This window comes from Colletotrichum gloeosporioides (assembly GCF_011800055.1).
Source record: "Colletotrichum gloeosporioides strain Lc1 chromosome Unknown consensus_66, whole genome shotgun sequence".
NCBI lineage: Eukaryota > Fungi > Ascomycota > Sordariomycetes > Glomerellales > Glomerellaceae > Colletotrichum > Colletotrichum gloeosporioides.
In genome coordinates, this window is record NW_025544711.1 from 655,346 (window position 1) to 674,028 (window position 18,683).

An 18,683-nucleotide genomic window follows, 5' to 3' on the forward strand; every position below is an offset into this window, starting at 1 on the left:
AGCTCTAGTGGGTCTGTCTCATTGGCGGGGTGGAGATCCCGGGCGCCCCGGCCATTCGGCAGAGCGTTTCTCCATGTGGAATTAAGTCGAGGTCGGGTCGGGTATTCTGGAAACCACCGACAATTCGAGGGCGGATGCATGACCTTGCAATGTCGCAATGCTCTCTAACAGCCACTTGGACATTTCACTTCAACACTTACCTCTCTGCGATCGGTTGTAGTTGAGCCCGACTGCACAGTCTCATGAGCATGCGCTCTGTACCTAAGGTACCTAGGTGTGTAAGGCGCTCAAGTAGCCATCGTGCATCGTTGCTCGGGGAAACCAACACCCTGCAGCTCATCTGATGGACACCAATCGCTAGCCAATGCTTTCCTCCTGCAACACATAAGCAGCAAGGAACAAGACGCGAACAATTACGAATACTTGTGGGGAGCAAGTGCGCGGTGACTTGCATTCCTGAGTGTGCAGGGGCGATGTTTTGTACCTAACGCCCCACAAATTACCGCGAACGTGCAGCGGCGCGTCCCCTATGCAAAGCCGCCGCGGTCTTGAGGAGACGCGACAGAGCGCGTCGAGGGACAACCACTTTATTCTAGTCTCCCACTCACCCACCTTGGTCCATCTTCCTCCATGACCCCTGCTTCGACCTGGTTGGAATATCCCAAAGCACTCCCGTGATAGTTTCTTGGACGTTGACCCAATATCGCCGAGATGCCTCTCAAGAAGTCATACTCGGAGCATGTTGGTCCAGGGCCAAAGGTATGTCTTCGAAACTTGAGGTACCCCTCCACCCGTTCCGTTTCTGCTGGCTGACATTGCCTCAGAACCGCTCATGGCAACGCTCGAAAAGCAATCCCGTCACTGCTCAAACCACGTCGCGACCTCTCGCCCCCGTATCCGATAAGACCAAGAACAAGCTGAACCAATTCCAATTCCAGTCCGCCGATAAAACACATGGCGACCAAGAAAATGATGCGACCGGCGACCTCTCCGTCACCCCGTCAACAAAGTTGAGCTGGCGAGATCTGATGGAGACGAATGTACCCAAGAAAGAGACCCAAACCTCGCCAGGCGAACGGATCCTATGGGACAATGAACGAAACAAAGATGACCGCACCTATGCCGCCGCCCTCTCCCCGATGTTGCAAAGGAAAGGCCGGAAGCGTGCCAGGAGTTCTTCACCAGTGTCGTCCCCTGCCCACGACCAACCCGCAACGCCGGCTGTGAACGTCAAGAAGCTCAGCGAGGCCCTCAAATCGCCGCATGCCGACCCAACCTTGGAGCTTTGGGATCGATTCTCTCTTAGTAGCAACGGCAACGTCACTCCCCTCGGCGTCTCGAATCCCGCCCTGGCTCACCTAATGTTCTCCTCTTCTCCGCGCAACCTCAAGACTGCACCAGCCCCCGCTGGTGGCGATGCTAATCTGCGGAGAGCTATAAGCTGCGGCCTCAATTGGCCAAAGAGGAGAAGAGTGGACCGCGGAGATACGCCTTCGTTAACCAGCACGTTGACACGGGAGACGACCGACAGCTCCAAGAACTCTCTAGTCACCGCGTTGCTGGACACCGTCACCGGGAGCATTCAAGAGGACAGCCCGCCACAGGAGGCACCTGAGCTACTGCCCGAGCATGATTTCGAGACGCCGTCTCCTAAGAAGAGAAAGACGGATACAATGCGAAGGCCGCCGTCCTCGCCAACGCCGAGACCAACTCGGATTCCAAATTTGCCGCCCCCGGGCAATAGCTCTCATACGGCTGTGGCAAAGGACCTGGGCTTAGACAAAAAGACTGCTGCTCCAGCTGCCGAGTCCGACTATGGCGACGATGACTTTGACGAGTTCGACGACGACACTTTCTTGGAACTAGAGGCCGGTATGAGTCTTTCCAATCCCCAGCAAGAGCCGACGCAGACTACCCCGGTGCCCCCGCCCGTTCAAGCAGCCAAGCAGGACATCATCGCGATGGATGATGAGTTTGATGATTTGGATGAAGACATTTTCGAGGCCGCGGAAGGGATTATGGAAACTGCAGAGATACATCTGGCGTCTCAATCTGCAACATCGGCAAAGCCTGCCTCCGCGCCGAGACCCTTACCGGCTCCTTTGGATAACGACCCGGATGATGTCTTTGGTGACGACTTCGGCGGAGACTTCGATTTCGACGCTGCAGAACTCGCTGCGACACAGACCGCTCAGCAATCCCACGCCCCATCCACAACTGCTGTACGTCCCAACCAACGGCTACCCCGGTAGCAAATACTAAGATGAAGGTAGACAAAACCCAAAGCCATTCAGCGATATCTGGTGACCAATGTCCTAGAAAGCGAGTACACAGACGATCGTGATCGGTCCAGAATGGAAAAAGTAGGCCGCATTCAGCTGCTGTTGAACTGCAACCTTTACTTACTTGACTCTAGATTTTGATCGTGCAAAAGGATAACAGCAAGACCATGAGGACAATACACCTCCGCGGAGACTGGTTCGAGACACCAGCACACCCCAAAGCATACGTACACGTCATTGGCGACTTTTCTGCCGATGGACGATGCATCATTGATGATTCCCAAAACATTCTCGTATTGCATCCCGATCAACTGGTCTCCGCAACAGTCGTCGCCGATTCTTTCAGTTGCATGCGGCGGGCAGTCTTGCAAGACCGCGTCAAAGCCACTAGCGAAGCAACTGCTCCTCTTGTCTACGGCACCATGCTTCACGAGATCTTCCAAGAAGCCCTCATGGCGAACAAATGGGATCTCCGGTTTCTCAGCACAATTATCGACAAGGTTATCGACAAACATGTAGAAGACCTGTACAAGATCAAGGTCAGCACGAGTATTGCCAGGGAGCACCTGCAGTCTAAGATGACTGAGTTGAGTTGTTGGGCTTCGGCCTTTGTGTCCTCTCAACCAAAGGCAAGTGATCCGTTCTCAGATGGTTCTTACCGCAGCGCTAACACAGATTAGCTCGATGCTGTCGTACAGGATCGCAATGGCAAAAAAGCCAACATGTGTGTCAGCAAGCTGCTTGATGTTGAGGAGCATGTCTGGTCACCCATGTATGGCCTGAAAGGAAACATCGATGCGACTGTCCAAGTCACGATGAAAGACGGCAAAGATCTCAAGACCTTGACCGTACCATTCGAGGTCAAGACGGGGAAGCATGCCAACGCCAACCACATGGCGCAAACAGCTCTGTACAACTTGCTCCTATCAGACCGCTATGATCTGGAAATCGTCTATGGCATCCTTTACTACATGGAGACATCCCAGACGATGCGCATTCCCACCATCCGTCACGAACTACGGCACATGATTATGCAAAGAAACCAGCTAGCATGTCATATTCGAGAACGCAGTGTTCAGCTGCCGCCGATGAAAAGGAGTAAGAACATGTGCGGGAAATGCTACGCCAAGGCTCCGTGCTTCATCTATCACAAGCTTGCAGATGACGGCAATGGAGAAACGAGCGGGATGGATGTGCAGTTTGACGAGGTAGTAAAGCATCTTACACCCAAGCATCAGGATTTCTTTCTCAAATGGGAGAATCTCCTGACGAAGGAGGAGAAGGAGACGCAGAAGCTGAAGAGAGAGTTGTGGACGATGGTCAGTCAAGAGCGAGAGAAGGTGGGAAGATGTTTCTCGGATGTCATCATTGAGGAAGGCTCGTGGTCCGAAGACCAGGGAACTTCAAAGATCAACCGCTTTAACTACACCTTCATCAAGCGATTGCCAAACCCTGGCCATTCTTTCCTGGAGTCTCAGCTGGCCGTAGGTGAGCCCATTGTCGTCTCCGACGAGCAGGGACATTTTGCGCTTGCGCTGGGCTACGTAACCGCTGTCCGCAAGCAGAGGATTAGCGTGGCCGTCGATCGACGGCTGCACAACGCGCGAATCCGTCAACCAGGCTTTGACGAGTCCAACAACCAAGTCTTTGCCAGTATCATGGAGGTTGTTCCTGAAGGCTCAACCCAAGACGACGCCCAGGGAAAGATCCAGCAAGCACCCATCCGCTATCGACTCGACAAAGACGAATTCAGCAACGGCATGGCGGTCGTGCGAAACAACCTCGTACAAACCATGGCGGAAGGTGTTTTCGGCTCTCGAGAAATCCGCCGGCTTGTTGTCGACCTTGTTCCGCCGAGATTCAAGGCAGCACCCACGCAGTATACTATCGCTGACCAAGAGTCCCTGAATGTGGATCAACGCAAGGCGATTGAAAAAGTCATGAGTGCTCAAGACTATGCGTTGGTGCTCGGCATGCCTGGTACAGGCAAAACAACGACGATTGCTCACATCATCAGAGCCCTCACATCCCAGGGAAAGAGTGTGCTGCTCACCTCGTACACTCATACCGCTGTCGACAACATTCTTCTCAAGCTCAAGGACGACAAGACGCCGGTCCTGCGTCTCGGCGCCCCCGCCAAAGTCCACCCCGATGTGCAGCAATTTGCGATTCTGGCCGGCCAACCGATGAACTCTTTCGATGAAATCAAGGCAGCATGGCACGACACGCCGATTGTCGCAACGACCTGCCTCGGTATTGGGCATCCGCTCTTCAACGAACGGACATTCGACTACTGCATAGTCGACGAAGCCTCTCAGATCACGCTCCCCATCTGTCTTGGGCCGATCCGAATGGCAAAGACTTTCGTCCTTGTTGGAGATCACAACCAGCTTCCGCCTCTCGTCCAAAATGAGGAGGCACGCGAAGGCGGTCTTGATGTCAGCTTGTTCAAGCTTCTCTCAGATACACACCCTGACTCGGTGGTCAATCTGGAACACCAGTATCGTATGTGCGAAGACATCATGACCCTCAGCAACACCCTCATTTACAAGGGGCGCTTGCGATGCGGCACTGAGCAGCTACGATTTAAGAAGCTTGACGTGCCAAACATGAGCGCGCTGAAACAGCTTCACTACGACTCATCGACCATACTTCGCCCAGGCACTCCGAAGTCATTTTGCACATCAATGGCGCAAAGCTGCTGCTGGCTTCGTGACCTGCTTGATGGTGAAACCCGTGTGAAGTTTGTCAACACCGACACGCTTCAGCCCCTGACCCGTGAGGAGGCGAAAGGAAATCGAATTGTCAACCCGGCCGAGGCACGCATAGTTACGCAACTAGTTGAGGGTCTGCTCACTGTCGGAGTGCCTGATGGAGAGATTGGAGTCATGACACACTATCGTTCACAACTTTCCTTGCTCAAGCATGGTCTTCGCGCCCATGTCGGCGTGGAAATGCATACTGCAGATCGATTCCAAGGCAGAGATAAGGACGTCGTCATTTTGTCCCTCGTCCGCAGCAACGATAGCTGCAGCATCGGCGACCTGCTGAAGGACTGGCGCCGCATCAACGTGGCCTTCACTCGCGCCAAAACCAAGCTTCTCGTCGTCGGAAGTAAGAGCACGTTGAAGGGCAGCGGAAAAGAAGAGATGCTCAGCAAGTTCATCAGTTTGATGGAGGAGAGAGACTGGATTTACGACCTACCTGCCGATGCTTTGGAGAATCACTTTTTTGACGATACGCCGACACAGCTGACCGCCAGCGGCGTCTCGCCTCTGAAGGCGAAGAAGAGTATGAGCCCAAGAAAGGGCATCAGTCCAAGAAAGATCCCGAAGTTGGGGTTGGGTGTCGATAAGGAGAACCGGCGACCTGAGCCCAAGCGGGCAAGGATTGGAGAGAAAGTGCTTATGAAGGATAAAGTCATTCTCAGGGATATTCTGAATGACATGACAAACGGCGGTTATTGAGATATGCATGTATTGGAGTAAACGGCATTGGTATTGGGATCCAATGATAACTTTAGGATTACGAGATGTAAGGCGTTGGGTGTCATTATTGGCGACGCGTAACATTTCTTAGGCTATTGCAGGTATCAGGTACCTCCGCGTAAATCTTTGTCATCGCAGCTGTTTCTGCCCCCTAGTGATACGAGACATAGAAAGGACAGACGACTTTTGGGTAAGACGGGGTCCGGTGGACATACCGAGGCCGAGGGAGTTGTCGCATCTTCGGCTCTGTGAAGACCAATCAATCGGCGATGCAGCGCAGGTCTTGGAAACTCTGCCTCAGACGCAACCTGCCGACACAACTCCGGATCTTAGCAACACGTGTCGCACAACTCCCAAATCGCTTTCGTCACTTTTTAGAGATCTTCCTGTTCCTCAACAAAAGAGGCAACCGTCTTGTACTCTTCGGGGTGCCATTTCCGTAACTGGTCGGGTGGAGTCGGTACCTCGATCGCACACGTGACTCTCGCTGACTAACCATCCCGACGTGGACCCGAGAATCCAACTCCAGTCCAACAGCCTCCCTCACCTGTGTGAGCAACGAAGCAAACTCCGCCCACCGCGCCCGCGAAATCTCCCCTCTCAAACCCCGCCCAACCCATCACCGAAACACGTCAATTGGCACGCTCGCCCCCTCGAGACGCAATCGAAAGACCCTGACGATGCCGGCGATTCGTCCGACCGCGGCCATCCGCGCCGCCCGCGCCATCAAGACCACCGCTCCTTCCACGAGGGCCTTCTCCGTGACCGCCCGCCGTGCCGGTGGCGGCTCCGACTTCGATCCCCCGTCCGGTTGGCTCTGGGGCGTTAAGCCCGGTGAGAAGTACGAGAAGGAGGGCTGGGAGCTCCCCTTCTACACCCTCTTCTGCGGAGGCATCATCGCCACCGGCGTTGTTCTCGCCTTCAAGCCTGATACCTCGTGAGTGCAGCTCGTTCCCCCGCAACCCGAAGAAAGGCGGATACAACACGAGATATCTCCTTCCGGGTTCTCCTCTGGCTGCAAAGCTATGTCGACGGGCTTCGCATACAATCGCCAGCATTGAGGCAATTTCGATGTCGACTGTGGCTAACGTTGCTTGAACGATAGGCTCGACACGTGGGCCCTCGAGGAGGCCAGAAGGAGATTAGAAAAGGAGGGCATCCTGCCGGACCCCGAGAAGTGAGGAGCGGATTCATGTAACAACGCGCAGCAATTACACATATTCGACGAAACCCGAACTTTTTTCTGTTTTGACTTTGGAAGCCAAAAAAGCTCTTGGCCCGGCGAAGGGGAAGAGAATTATAGAAAGGAGAGAAATGGCGTGACGGAAGCAAAGATCCCGAGCCGCGAGGATTGGAGAGAAGAGGGGAAAACCCAAGACAGGAGAGAATTTGGCGGGACCTTGAAGCTTCGCCTACCGTACTGGCGAAAGTCTCTGGTTTCCGACAAAAAGTGTATATGACCGACCTTGAACTAGTTTCCTTTTTTTACATCTCTACGAAGACTTTCGCGCGCTGCCGAATGCTTAGATTTCATTTATGGTCATACATGAGTCGAGTTGATGAGGCGGCAGCCACATCTCTTTCTTCCAATGACGTTGAAGCTCAACGGAGCTTCCATCTACGTTGACTCATTGTCGGTGCTGGCCAAACCACTCCGGCGGCTCTGGACTGGCCAAGTATGGGCATTCAACTGCTCTTAACAGCGGTAAGGCTGTGTTCGGTCTTGACAGACAGCTTCACTTTGCCAGGACCTGTGTCGAGAGGAACAAATCACTACCAAATGACAAATAACGTTTTGAAGCTTCTCAGGTTCTATTGCACACGCTTTCCTTTCTTGGATATCTACAGATCTACAATTCATTGCTGGCCAATGCTTACGCGGGAGCAACATAGCTCCATTCGTGCTCCTCATCACCGTACTGTCTGGCTTCCATCCAGCCCTTCATTCTCAGCGCAATCTCGCCAGACTCCTCAGCCTCAGTCAGGCCGCAGTTGATGGACTTGCCCTTCCAGGCAATGGTGCGAATGGGGCTGACAATGGCAGCGGTACCAGCACCAAAGGCCTCGATGAGACGTCCGTCGTTGGACGCCTCCTCGAGCTCCTTCATGGTGTACTTGCGCTCAGAAACCATCCAGCCCTCGGGCACGAGCCTCTCACGGGCAAGAGCAAGAACGGAGTCACGGGTGACACCCTCGAGGATGGTGCCGTCGAGGGGCGCGGTGACGAGCTCCTTCTGGCCGGTCTCCTTGTTCTTGATGGCGGCGAACATGTTCATGGTGCCGACCTCAGTGACGTACTCCTCCTCGCCGAAGAGCCACAGGTTCTGCTGGTGACCGCGGCTGGCAGCCTCGAGCTGGGGAACGATGCAGGGAGCGTAGTTGGCGCCGAGCTTCTTGTCGCCGACACCGCCGGGCCAGGCGCGGACGGCGTAGTCGGTGGCCTCAAGAGAAACAGCCTTGAAGCCGGTGGGGTAGTAGGGGCCGACGGGGGAGGCGATGACGTAGAGCAGGGCAGAGCCCGGGGGGCCGACGCCGAGGGTCTTTTGGGTGCCGATCATGGTCGGGCGGAGGTACAGCGAGTAGCCCCTCTGATCCGGGATGAAGTCCTTCTCGAGGTTGGCGAACTTGGAGATGAGCTCGATCATGGTGGTGGGCTCGAACGTGGGCAGAGCGATACGGGCGGCAGACTTGTTGAGGCGGGCCATGTTCTTGTCGGGTCGGAAGAGTCTGATCTGGCCGCTCTTGTCCTTGTAGGCCTTCATGCCCTCGAAACACTCAAAGGCGTAGTGGAAGACGCAGGTCGCGGGGTCGAGAGAGAGGTTCTGGTAGGGGACGATCTTGGGGTCGAGCCATCCCGTTTCTTGGTTCCACTCGATGGTGAGCATGTGGTCTGCGGCGCGCGGTCAGCAATTGCGATCTATCATTAGGTGTCACAGGTGGTCTGACCAGTGAACTTGCGGCCGAAGACGAGCTCCTCCGGCTTGCCCAGCGTTCCCGGGTTCTTGGTCTTCTCAATGGTGAGTTTGGAGGCGTCGATGCCGACGGGCTTGGCCGCGGAAGCGGCTTCGGGCTTGACGCTGTAGAGTCTTGTTGACTGCCATGCCACACCGGCTAGTCTGGGGGAAGTCTGTGATAACCTGAAGGCACCGGCGGCGCGGGAGGCGCGCGGGAAAAGTTGTCGCATCATGGCGACGGCTGTTTGTGGGTATACAAGGAAAAAAAAAACAGGAGTTTTTGAGTTTGTACAACCAAAAAGATTGCGCGGGACGAAGCAGTTAAATAAACAAAAGAGAGTGACTCTTTCAAGAAAACAAAGCTGGAATATGTCAATTGCGGTCAACGGCGGAACCAATTGACCAATCCAGAGCGTGGTAAAAGCAGAGTCGGGCGCAATTTGAAGATAGCGTGGAGGCGGAGGAGTCAGAAGGCCCATCGGAGCGTTATCGGACTTGGGTCTGTTGCAAAGCCGTTGCTTTCCATCGTCAATCATTCAGGGTCCCCGGAGCCGGACCCGTCGCGCTGCAGCTTCAGGTCCAGTGCTGCGACTGCAAGCTTAGGTCAGCCATAAGGTAGCTACAATTGGCCCCCTAGCCACCCCCTCTGGTGGCTTCATTGACAGTTTTACCCCCCTAAGGAGTTTGGGGGCACCTAAGCTGCGACCAGCAAAAGTGGGCTGCCCCCGGTACAGGCAACCTAAGCCGTCCCGCGTAAAGGCGGTACGGTACCTAAGGTACGGGGAGCTGCCCAACCCAGCTTGCTTGCTTGGCGGGAGGTGTTTTGGATGCAGACCACACTGTGACGGCACCCAACCCGGAGCTGCAGGGGTGCCTGCCGTAGTACCTACCTACCTTATGTGGGATCATCGCTAAAACATGGATATCTTGCTGATTGCATTTGGGACGCTCTTGCCTATCAGCGACGTGGATGTCGACGCGGCTGAACATCAGCTTGAGCCAACTTGCCAATTTGTGCACCCACCTGTCATTGAGTTTCGAATCGATGCACAATCGAGCCTCTGATTGAATTCCAACGATACAGCCGGAATTGCGACGACAGCCCTCGCCCTGCGTCACCGTCCAAGACAAAGAGGCCACCTCCTGCGCGCGCGCGAGAAGTTGACAGCCGGGTCCCAGCTTGGCGCAAACACGCCCAATTCGTACCCTGTCCGTCATGACGATCGAGTCTCCTCGAGCCCTGTCTCCTCCGCCTTGACGACCAAGACGAACTATTTACCAACGAACGAGCTCCTAGACACGCCATTATGTTCTCCTCGGCGCTCAAGTCGATATCATCGACAAATATCACTGCGAACTACTCCATCTCTTCCACCCAGACGTCCACCGCCGGCCCATGGAAGATTTACGACTGCAAGAAGAAGTCGACCGGGAAGCCCTACAGCGTATTCGTCTTCGATAAGAAAGGCCTCGACAGTCATGGCAATAGCTTGGGCCGTTCCGGCGCGTCGGCCTTCAAGCGGGCGACAGAAGAGGTCGTAGAGAGGCTGAAGAAGGAGGCATCAAGCTTGGCCAAGTTGCGCCACCCGAGCATCCTCGAGCTTGTTGAGCCCGTTGAGGAGACGAGGGGTGGCGGGCTGCAATTCGTCACGGAAGCTGTCACGGCTTCGCTGGCGAGCTTGTTGCAAGACAAGGACGACCAGGAGCGAAGTGGTGGGGTAGGCGGTCGGTCGAGTCGATATGTCACGGAAGACTCGGACGGCGTGCGCCGCCGGCGCGAATTGGAGATTGACGAATTGGAAATACAGAAGGGACTGCTCCAGATCAGCAAAGCTCTGGAGTTCCTGCATGAGAATGCGGGCTTAGTCCATGGAAACCTTACTCCAGATGCGATTCTTGTGAATTCCAAGGTCAGTCAACCCCTGCCAGCTCATAACAAAGGCAAACATCGTACTGATCTCAGCTAACCTGGAGCAGTCGGATTGGAAAATCAGCGGTTTGGCCTTCTGCGGCCCTTCCGAGGGCTCAAACAAGCCGACATCATTCCAACCCATCAGCCTCTCGGAGGTACTCAACCCGGACCCTCGACTGCCTCGCTTTGTGCAGTTGAACCTCGACTACACTTCTCCTGATTTCGTTCTTGATAACAACTTTACAACTTTTGCCGACATGTTCTCGTTGGGTCTTCTGGCTGTGTCTCTTTATAACTCACCACACAAGTCACCCATCGAAGCCCATGGCAGTCTATCTACTTATAAGAGGACATTTACCTCTTCATCAACGGTTCCATCTACTTCGAACCAGTTCTTGTCATCTCGACCATTACCAAAAGAATTGTCAACTCATGTTCTGCCGCGCCTTATCACCCGTCGGCCGGCTCAACGGTTGACAGCCCGGGAATTTCAAGAGAGCGAATACTTCAATAACGTGCTTGTGTCCACAATACGCTTCCTCGATGCGTTTCCGGCGAAGACACCCAATGAAAAGGCTCAGTTCATGCGCGGTCTCGTCAAGGTTCTGCCGTCCTTCCCAAAGACGGTCATGGAGAAGAAGTTGATGCCAGCACTTCTTGAAGAAATGAAGGACAAGGACCTCATCGCCCTCATTCTTCAGAATGTCTTCACCATCGTCGACTTGCTGCCATCAGCGAGACGAGTATTTGCGGAGAAGGTTCGACCAAGCCTCAAGGACACGTTTGCTCCTCCTCCGAAGAAGGATCAAGCACCGGAGAGAGACCCTACCAAAGACGCCGGGTTGATGGTTGTCCTTGAGCACATGTCAACTATCTGCAACAACTGTAACGGCAAGGAGTTTACTGACGGTAAAGATTCCCGCGTAGAACCTCTCTTAAGCATGGACGTCAGCTAACTTCTGTGAAGACATATTACCTGTGGTATACGCAGCAATTGAAGCGCCAACTCCTGCTGTTGTTGACGCTGCTCTGAGAGGACTCCCCTCTATTCTACCAGTCCTTGACTTTAGCACCATCAAGAACGAGCTCTTCCCCGTGATTGCAGCGGTCTTCAGTAAGACCAGCAGTCTTGCCATCAAGGTGCGGGGTTGCCAAGCTTTCGTTGTGCTATGCGGCGGAACACCGGATGGCCAAGATGACGGTCTTGACGCCTTCGGTGCGAAGAAGAAGCCCTCTGCATCATCGAGCATGTTGGACAAATACACCATGCAAGAGAAGATTGTCCCCTTGGTCAAGGCCATCAAGACAAAGGAGCCTGCCGTAATGATGGCGGCTCTGAGCGTCTTGCATGTTGTGGGCGAGGCTGCCGATGCTGACTTCGTGGCCATGGACATTCTCCCCATTTTGTGGCACATGAGTCTTGGGCCTTTGCTTAATTTAAAGCAATTCCAGACTTTCATGGACCTTATTAAGAAGCTGTCCAGACGAGTTGAGGATGAGCAAACCAAGAAGCTGCAAGAGCTGTCCGGAACCAACGGCAGCAGCACAGCTGCTCCGAATGACGACTTCCTGGGCTTCGGCGGCGTGAGCGGAACTGGGTTTGATCAATCTAACGGTGGCACAGATGACGATTTCGAGAGTCTAGTCAAAGGCAAAACAACACGAACATCTACGTCGGAAGCCTTCCCTAGCTGGGACGACGCGCCTGCGCCAGCCAGAGTTACCTCGCCTGTTGGCGGATCCAGATCCGCAACTCCGAATGCTCCGGCGTTCTCATGGTCAACTCCGAGTCCGACCCAAACAAATGTGCCGTCAACGTCGCAATTGGGAGCGTCAAAGCCAGCGCCAGGTTTCCGTACGGTGACGCCTGACTTGGGTGGGTTCCAAGCTATGACTCCGACATCGACTCAGTTCTCAAAGCCTCTGCAACCAACAGCTCAAACACCAGCACAACCACAAACTCAGACGAGTTCTTCAATCAACTGGTCTACAGCGGCCACTGCAACGTCCAACCCATGGTCGTCGTCGTCGGCGGCGTCAACTCCGGGCTTCTCGGCCGGAAATTCCATGTCGCCACCTCCGAGCTCCGCTTTTGGCGGCATTAACTCATCCATGTCCAACTTGTCGCTTGGCGGGCAGAGGCCGGGCTTGTCGCAGTCCTCCTCATTTTCCTTGCCACCACCGCCAGGTAAGAATTCAATGGGCTCATCCGGCTCATCCGGGTTTAGCCTACCACCGCCGCCCAGTCACACGCCGACGCAGTCAGGCATGAGTGCATTCAACAAGCCTGCAACTAACACCGGCATGGGCATGATGAGTCAACCGTCGATGAGTACTATGGGCGGTATGAACAGCATGAACACTATGGGGTCGCGGCCTGGAATGAACATGGGCAGTATGGGAATGGCGTCGGGCGGCAACATGAACAGCATGATGAACAACATGAGCATGAACAGCATGTCTGGCTTTCAGCAGCAGCAGCAGCAACAACAACAGTCGCAGCAGCCTAAGAGCGGGTTGGATAAGTACGAAAGTCTCATTTAGCGGGCACTGGAAATAGCGGCAGAATGCTGTCAGTCTGGGCATCCCAGTGTTGTTTACATGATACACATATATTTCCTTCTAGAGTTCTGGTTTCTGGGGCGGCGCCCATTGACTGCGCGGAGTTCCCGAACGGTCTGAGATGAAATGCAATATGATGCAAACTGAATCTTGAGGTTCGACGATTGTACAGTTGACAGGCAGAATTGAGCGGATAGTTTCAACTGGGAATTTCACAACGTAGAGATACGAGACAGTACGACTCATGAAGTCGCAGATGAAGCGATAGCGCCGGAGTGTACAACATTAGTGTTCGGGGCATGTTTGGTGGGCCGACCACCCCGCAAAGTCAAGATTCGATGAGACTTATGGACTGAGAGCAAGTCCTAAAAAAAAGGGCGCGTCGGCGATGATCCGCCAAGGAGGAAGGTAGGGCCAAGACGGTGGGTTTTAAAAATCGAGAATCCCTTTACTCTCTCTCACCCTCTCTGATTTAGAAACCCGTCAAGTCTGCCGGAAACAGTTTGGGCAAGCTTTGGGATCCCAGCAGGTTATTGGAAGGGTGGTTTTGTTATCACTTTGATAGATTACACGGGTGTTTGGGAAGAGAACGGATATGTTTCATGAGGGGGCGAAGTGTCCATGATGCGATGATTTGCGGAGAGTGATTGCTGCGGTCGGCAATGGAGGCCGAGGCGCGTCCGGGGGGGTGTCAGTCGAGTTGCGCAAATCATCTCGATCTTACACCACACAAGCAGTATTCCTACTGTTAAGACCTACTTGAGCTGACATCTCACAAAGTTGGACGCATTTATGCCAGGCAAAGGAGTGAGCACTTCTTGAGACCGTTCGGATCTCTCAATTTTGGGGGGGCACCTGTTCTTCTCGGGTTTCCCCTCCTCATTATTGTTTTCTCAAATGGCGTTTGGCTCATCGGGTTGGTTAGCGTTTGTGGTAACGCACGCAACCAGCCGGGATGTGGCCCGTCACATGCAGGATCAGAAAGAGGCATAAAGTTGGCTTGAGGGCGAGTTTGGCGCAGGCTTAAAAAAAAACTCAGGTACTCTGCGTTCTGTTGGAGCGATGATGCATTGAGGGCTGAGCAACTGAAAAGTGACAATCATTACGACAATATTGAGAAATTCTCATGTTGTTGGTAGCAGCGAGCTAGGCGTGGAAGGCGGTTAACCCCTTGGCACTTACTTTGCCGAAAGGGGGAGGAAGAGAAGCAGAACGGTGAATGGTGATTTTTGATGTTGGAAGCTGGTTTCGATCGGCTTTGCCATTGTCCTCTAGGTGAGTGCGAGAGAGAGGCAGAGACAGAGAGGGAGGGCGGAGGTAGATAAGGGGGTACAGTACATTTTTGGCGCCAAGGAGTTAATCATCCTGGGAGCGTCACTCGCTCGGATCAGACAAGCCAAGCTAAGACGAGGTAGAGGAGGGACAGACGTTTGTGGCCGCCACACAGTCGCAGGGAACTCATTGAAATGCTAAGAGACTGCTAGAAGTCGGCCGGAGTTGATGCTGATGATGAGGAATTGTCAAAAGGTCTGGAAAGTGATGGAAATCGGGCTTGATGTTCACGTCGCTGATAAGATTTTTTGGCGTCGGGCGGTGGTACGGTGAGCATAACTGACTGTGTGGGAATGGACCTCGTGTGCGTGCGTGGTGTGTGTGTCTTGGTCCCTTTGGTCCCTTGTCACTCACCACCCCCCGGTCGGACATTAGCCAAGGTCTACACGGTGATGATTATTATATCAGAGCAGCACGGAACACACGACGGCGGAAGTCTAGAGTTGAGTAGAACGTGTAGATGCAGATTCACGAGCCGTGATGAATGGGAATCAGCTGGTGATGATGGAGTTTCATTTGGAGCCAGATTCCGAAACTCTTTCTGATGACGGAAGGACGGGACTGCAGACTGTGATGGCTGACTGGAAGCATGTTGCGAGCTGAGGTCTGGTTGGACGAGATTGAACACGTTCACACACGTTAGGTTAGATTTCCCGGTCCGCTGCCTGGACGTAAACTGCAAAGGTACATTTCGGCGTACATTTGCGTTTCTCATTGCTTCGTTTCCCTTCTTTGCATTTTTTTGCGTTTGCGCACTATTCCCCGGTGACCTGACCTGATATTGCCTCATCGTCTCCTTTTCGCGTGCTGTAACGCGTGGATGTATTGAAGTGTCAGCCATGTGATGCAAATGGAATCGATCGCCGTGCGTTTCTTTCGTAATACCAGTAACAGGTTAGAGAGACAGACAGAGACAGGAAAGAATCTAGGTATCGGGCTGCATGTCGTCGTCCTGTCTGGGCATTACCAACGACTAAGATGGTACCCCCCGGTCAACCTTTCTGCCATTTTTTGATTGCCCTTCCCTTTTTTAACCTGGCTTCGATCTGGGCTGAGGTGAGGTGGATTTGCATTGGTGGCAGTCGCCCTCGTCGTCCTTCTCGTACTCTTTCTCTTTCCCTCTCACTCGCTCTCTCTTTCCCACCACAGTAGAGCAGCTACCTCGCTTTCGCGCACTCATCCACTTCACATTAGTTGATCGTCTTGAGGGTCCAGATCTGGGCGCCCACTTTCGTATTTCCCTTCTCCCTCGGAACTCACGTCCCTCTGCTGCTAGCCTATTTTTCTTCTTTCCCCTTCGCTTGCTTACCTACAACCTGGTCTACCTTGGGACTTACTCCCATTCCATTACATACCCATTCATTACCTGACCGGACCTTACTTTACGTCTACTGCGTAACCGTACTGGCCTGCACTTTACCTCGTCTTTTGCTGCTGGCTTTTCCTTTACACTATTTGCCCATCCCATCCCATCCCGTCCATCCCGTTGGATCCAAACACACACACGCATCCCAACCCATTAATTCCAGACCATCCTGTCCCCCTCGGTCGGCTTTATTCTCTCCCCGCCACCTATTGCAACTCTCTCTAATCTCTCCCTCTCCCTCCCTCCGTCAAACTCGACTCTGGGAAACTCTCTCCCGTCCCATCCCCTCCCATCCCATCCACTACCCGTCGTTCCTTCCCTCGACTGCCCTCTCCATCAACTGCTCTCCGAACGAGCACCCCCCAGTCGTTGTTGATTCACCATCGCGTCGATCAACCAACTGCGCGCTCTTGCCAGTTACAATCTATCTCTTGTTAGACAAAGACCTGGGCACACAGGGCCAGCTTCGTCACGCCACCCAGCAGGGAGATAACCGACGGGTTTCGAGCGAAAAGGCGGAACTCGGCCACAGCCAAATCTCATTTGCAGCCAAGGCATCCTTTTTTCCCTCCCAACCCTCTTTCCTCTCTTTCTCTTACCCTCGAGGGCCCGACCGTCTGCAACTTAATAATTCTTTCTTCCGTCAAACCAAACACACAACTTCAACCTCACCCATCTTTATCCCCTCCCTTCGAGTCAACCTTTGGCTTCGCGAGGCAATTTCGAGGGCCAAAGAGTTCCCCTCTGCGCCAACTTTGTCGCTCTTCATTTCCCCTTCACCCAGTCCATACCAGGCCCGTCTTTGTCCAGGCTATTTTTCGCCCTGTCTCACAAATATACCACATCGGCTGGTCGGCAGTCGCGCTCACACTTCACCTTCAACGAGACACGTACCCAGCTACCCTGCGTTGTTCTACTTCTACTACTACAACACTTGGTCTGCCTCATCTCGTTCCATCAGATCTCATCACACCAACCCATCTGCCATCTCCCGTCTTGTTTTCAGTCCATCCGTCAGCAAACAGACGCGCAAAGTCAACAGAACAGAGCTGCAAAAATGAAGACGCAACGGGCGGCGAGCAAGGCCGCCACGGTCAAGAAGCGCAATAACAACAAATCCAAGGCAGGCGCGGCCTACAAGGTGGACACTTTTAAGGTACCCGAAAACCCGACGCTCGACGACATCAAGCACGCCGTCGGCCTTCAAGAACTCGACGCACGCGTCAAAGACGCCAAGGAGTCCTGCTGGGAAACTGAGTCCTTGCTGGAAGACGCTCTCGCAGAGCTGGGCGATGCCAAACTTTCCTCAGATGGTAGGTCGCAATTCTCTCTGACACTTTCTCTCCCCCCCAATTACCCGGACAAGGGGCATGGCAATACAATGCTACTTTTAGCCTTGGATTACGTGTTTTTCCCACCATTGGCGTTTTGTTGATGCTAACTCGCCCACCCACACCCAAAGATCCCGACACATGCTCGCCTGACGAGGCCATGGTCCTGCGCCACCAGCTCAGAGCACTCGGTCCCGCAGAATTCTGTAGAAGGACCGTCGATGCCGGCAGCTACACAGCCAAGAAGTTGCTGTCAGCCTTTGGCATCAAACCACCCAACTTCCTGGAAGGTGCCGAAGATGAGGCCTACTTCAGCATTTTGTCGCTCGCCATTAGCAGAGAGCTGTCTAAGCGCGCGAAGCTGTGGCGCTTCAACACGGTTGATGACGCCGTGGAACTCTTGAACAAGAGTCAAAACATCATCGTCCTCACTGGCGCCGGAATCTCCACTTCGCTTGGCATTCCCGACTTCCGCTCCAAGGGTGGTCTCTACTCACAACTCGAGCACTTGGGCCTCAATGACCCGCAAGAAGTGTTTGACATTTCCGTCTTTAAGCAGGACCCGACCATCTTCTACACTGTTGCCAAGGACATCTTGCCGTCTACCAACCGTTTCACCCCTACCCATGCATTCATTTCAATGTTGCAGAAGAAGGGCAAGTTGCTCACCAACTACACCCAAAACATTGACAACCTCGAGGCCAAGGCGGGCATCTCTTCCGACAAGATGGTTCAATGCCACGGCTCTTTCGCAACTGCCACATGCGTTCAATGCGGCTTCAAGTGCGTTGGTGACGACATCTTCCCCGACATCAAGGCTGGTAAGATTCCGCGATGCCCTCGCTGCATCCAGAACCTCCGCCCCAATGGCAGCACCAAGCGCAAGCGGTCTGCGGGGACCGAGAGGAAGCGCCGCCGCTTCAGCTCCGATGACTCGACAACCGACGATGAGTATGACGTTCCTAGCGCGGGTGTCATGAAGCCGGACATCACCTTCTTCGGAGAGGCTCTGCCTGACGAGTTCAGCCGTCGCCTGACTGAGCACGATCGTGACAAGGTCGATCTTGTCATCGTTATTGGTACGAGTCTGAAGGTGACGCCGGTGTCAGAAATAGTGAGCTGGCTACCTGGCAACATCCCCCAGATTTACATCTCGCGACAAGCTGTCAGTCATATCAACTTCGACATCGACCTGCTGGGCGACTGCGACGTTGTCGTTTCGGAACTGTGTCGCCGTGCAGGTTGGCCTCTGCAGCACGAGATGGTTCCCGAGGACCAGGTTGTCGATGTCCGACCCGAAGGAAGCTGTGTGAGCAGACACGTCTTCGAAGTCGTCAGGCCCGGCACGTCGCTAGTGAAGCAAGAGCAAGAGTCGCCCAAAAATCAAGACCAATTTGTGAAGCCGACGAAGCCTGCGAGACCGACAAAGTCGATGAAGCCCAGGAAGTCCACCTGA

The 18,683-nt window shown here is 53.9% G+C and overlaps 5 protein-coding genes across 5 annotated transcripts; 4 read left to right on the top strand and 1 right to left on the bottom strand.

Moving 5' to 3' along the window:
• Positions 1-711: 711 nt before the first annotated feature.
• On the top strand, positions 712-5,749 carry GCG54_00014827 (DNA replication ATP-dependent helicase/nuclease dna2; the record flags this gene model as incomplete). The annotated part of the gene is made up of 5 exons (XM_045414648.1): positions 712-759; positions 825-2,222; positions 2,274-2,363; positions 2,417-2,821; positions 2,963-5,749. 5 exons carry the CDS (start codon positions 712-714, stop codon positions 5,747-5,749), a joined length of 4,728 nt encoding a protein of 1,575 aa, XP_045260770.1.
• A 701-nt stretch (positions 5,750-6,450) lies between these two features.
• GCG54_00014828 (uncharacterized protein) lies at positions 6,451-6,951 on the top strand (the record flags this gene model as incomplete). The annotated part of the gene is made up of 2 exons (XM_045414649.1): positions 6,451-6,707; positions 6,876-6,951. The coding sequence occupies 2 exons, from the start codon at positions 6,451-6,453 to the stop codon at positions 6,949-6,951; spliced, it is 333 nt and encodes a 110-aa protein (XP_045260771.1).
• A 693-nt stretch (positions 6,952-7,644) lies between these two features.
• GCG54_00014829 (Branched-chain-amino-acid aminotransferase cytosolic) lies at positions 7,645-8,957 on the bottom strand (the record flags this gene model as incomplete). The annotated part of the gene is made up of 2 exons (XM_045414650.1): positions 7,645-8,660; positions 8,717-8,957. 2 exons carry the CDS (start codon positions 8,955-8,957, stop codon positions 7,645-7,647), a joined length of 1,257 nt encoding a protein of 418 aa, XP_045260772.1.
• Positions 8,958-10,022: 1,065 nt separating this feature from the next.
• On the top strand, positions 10,023-13,180 carry GCG54_00014830 (Protein kinase domain-containing protein ppk32; the record flags this gene model as incomplete). Its single annotated transcript, XM_045414651.1, has 3 exons — positions 10,023-10,634; positions 10,702-11,545; positions 11,604-13,180. Coding segments are annotated over 3 exons (3,033 nt in total), but the record flags the coding sequence as incomplete, so codon positions are not given.
• Positions 13,181-16,953: 3,773 nt separating this feature from the next.
• Positions 16,954-18,683, top strand: GCG54_00014831 (NAD-dependent protein deacetylase hst1; the record flags this gene model as incomplete). Its single annotated transcript, XM_045414652.1, has 2 exons — positions 16,954-17,209; positions 17,359-18,683. The coding sequence occupies 2 exons, from the start codon at positions 16,954-16,956 to the stop codon at positions 18,681-18,683; spliced, it is 1,581 nt and encodes a 526-aa protein (XP_045260774.1).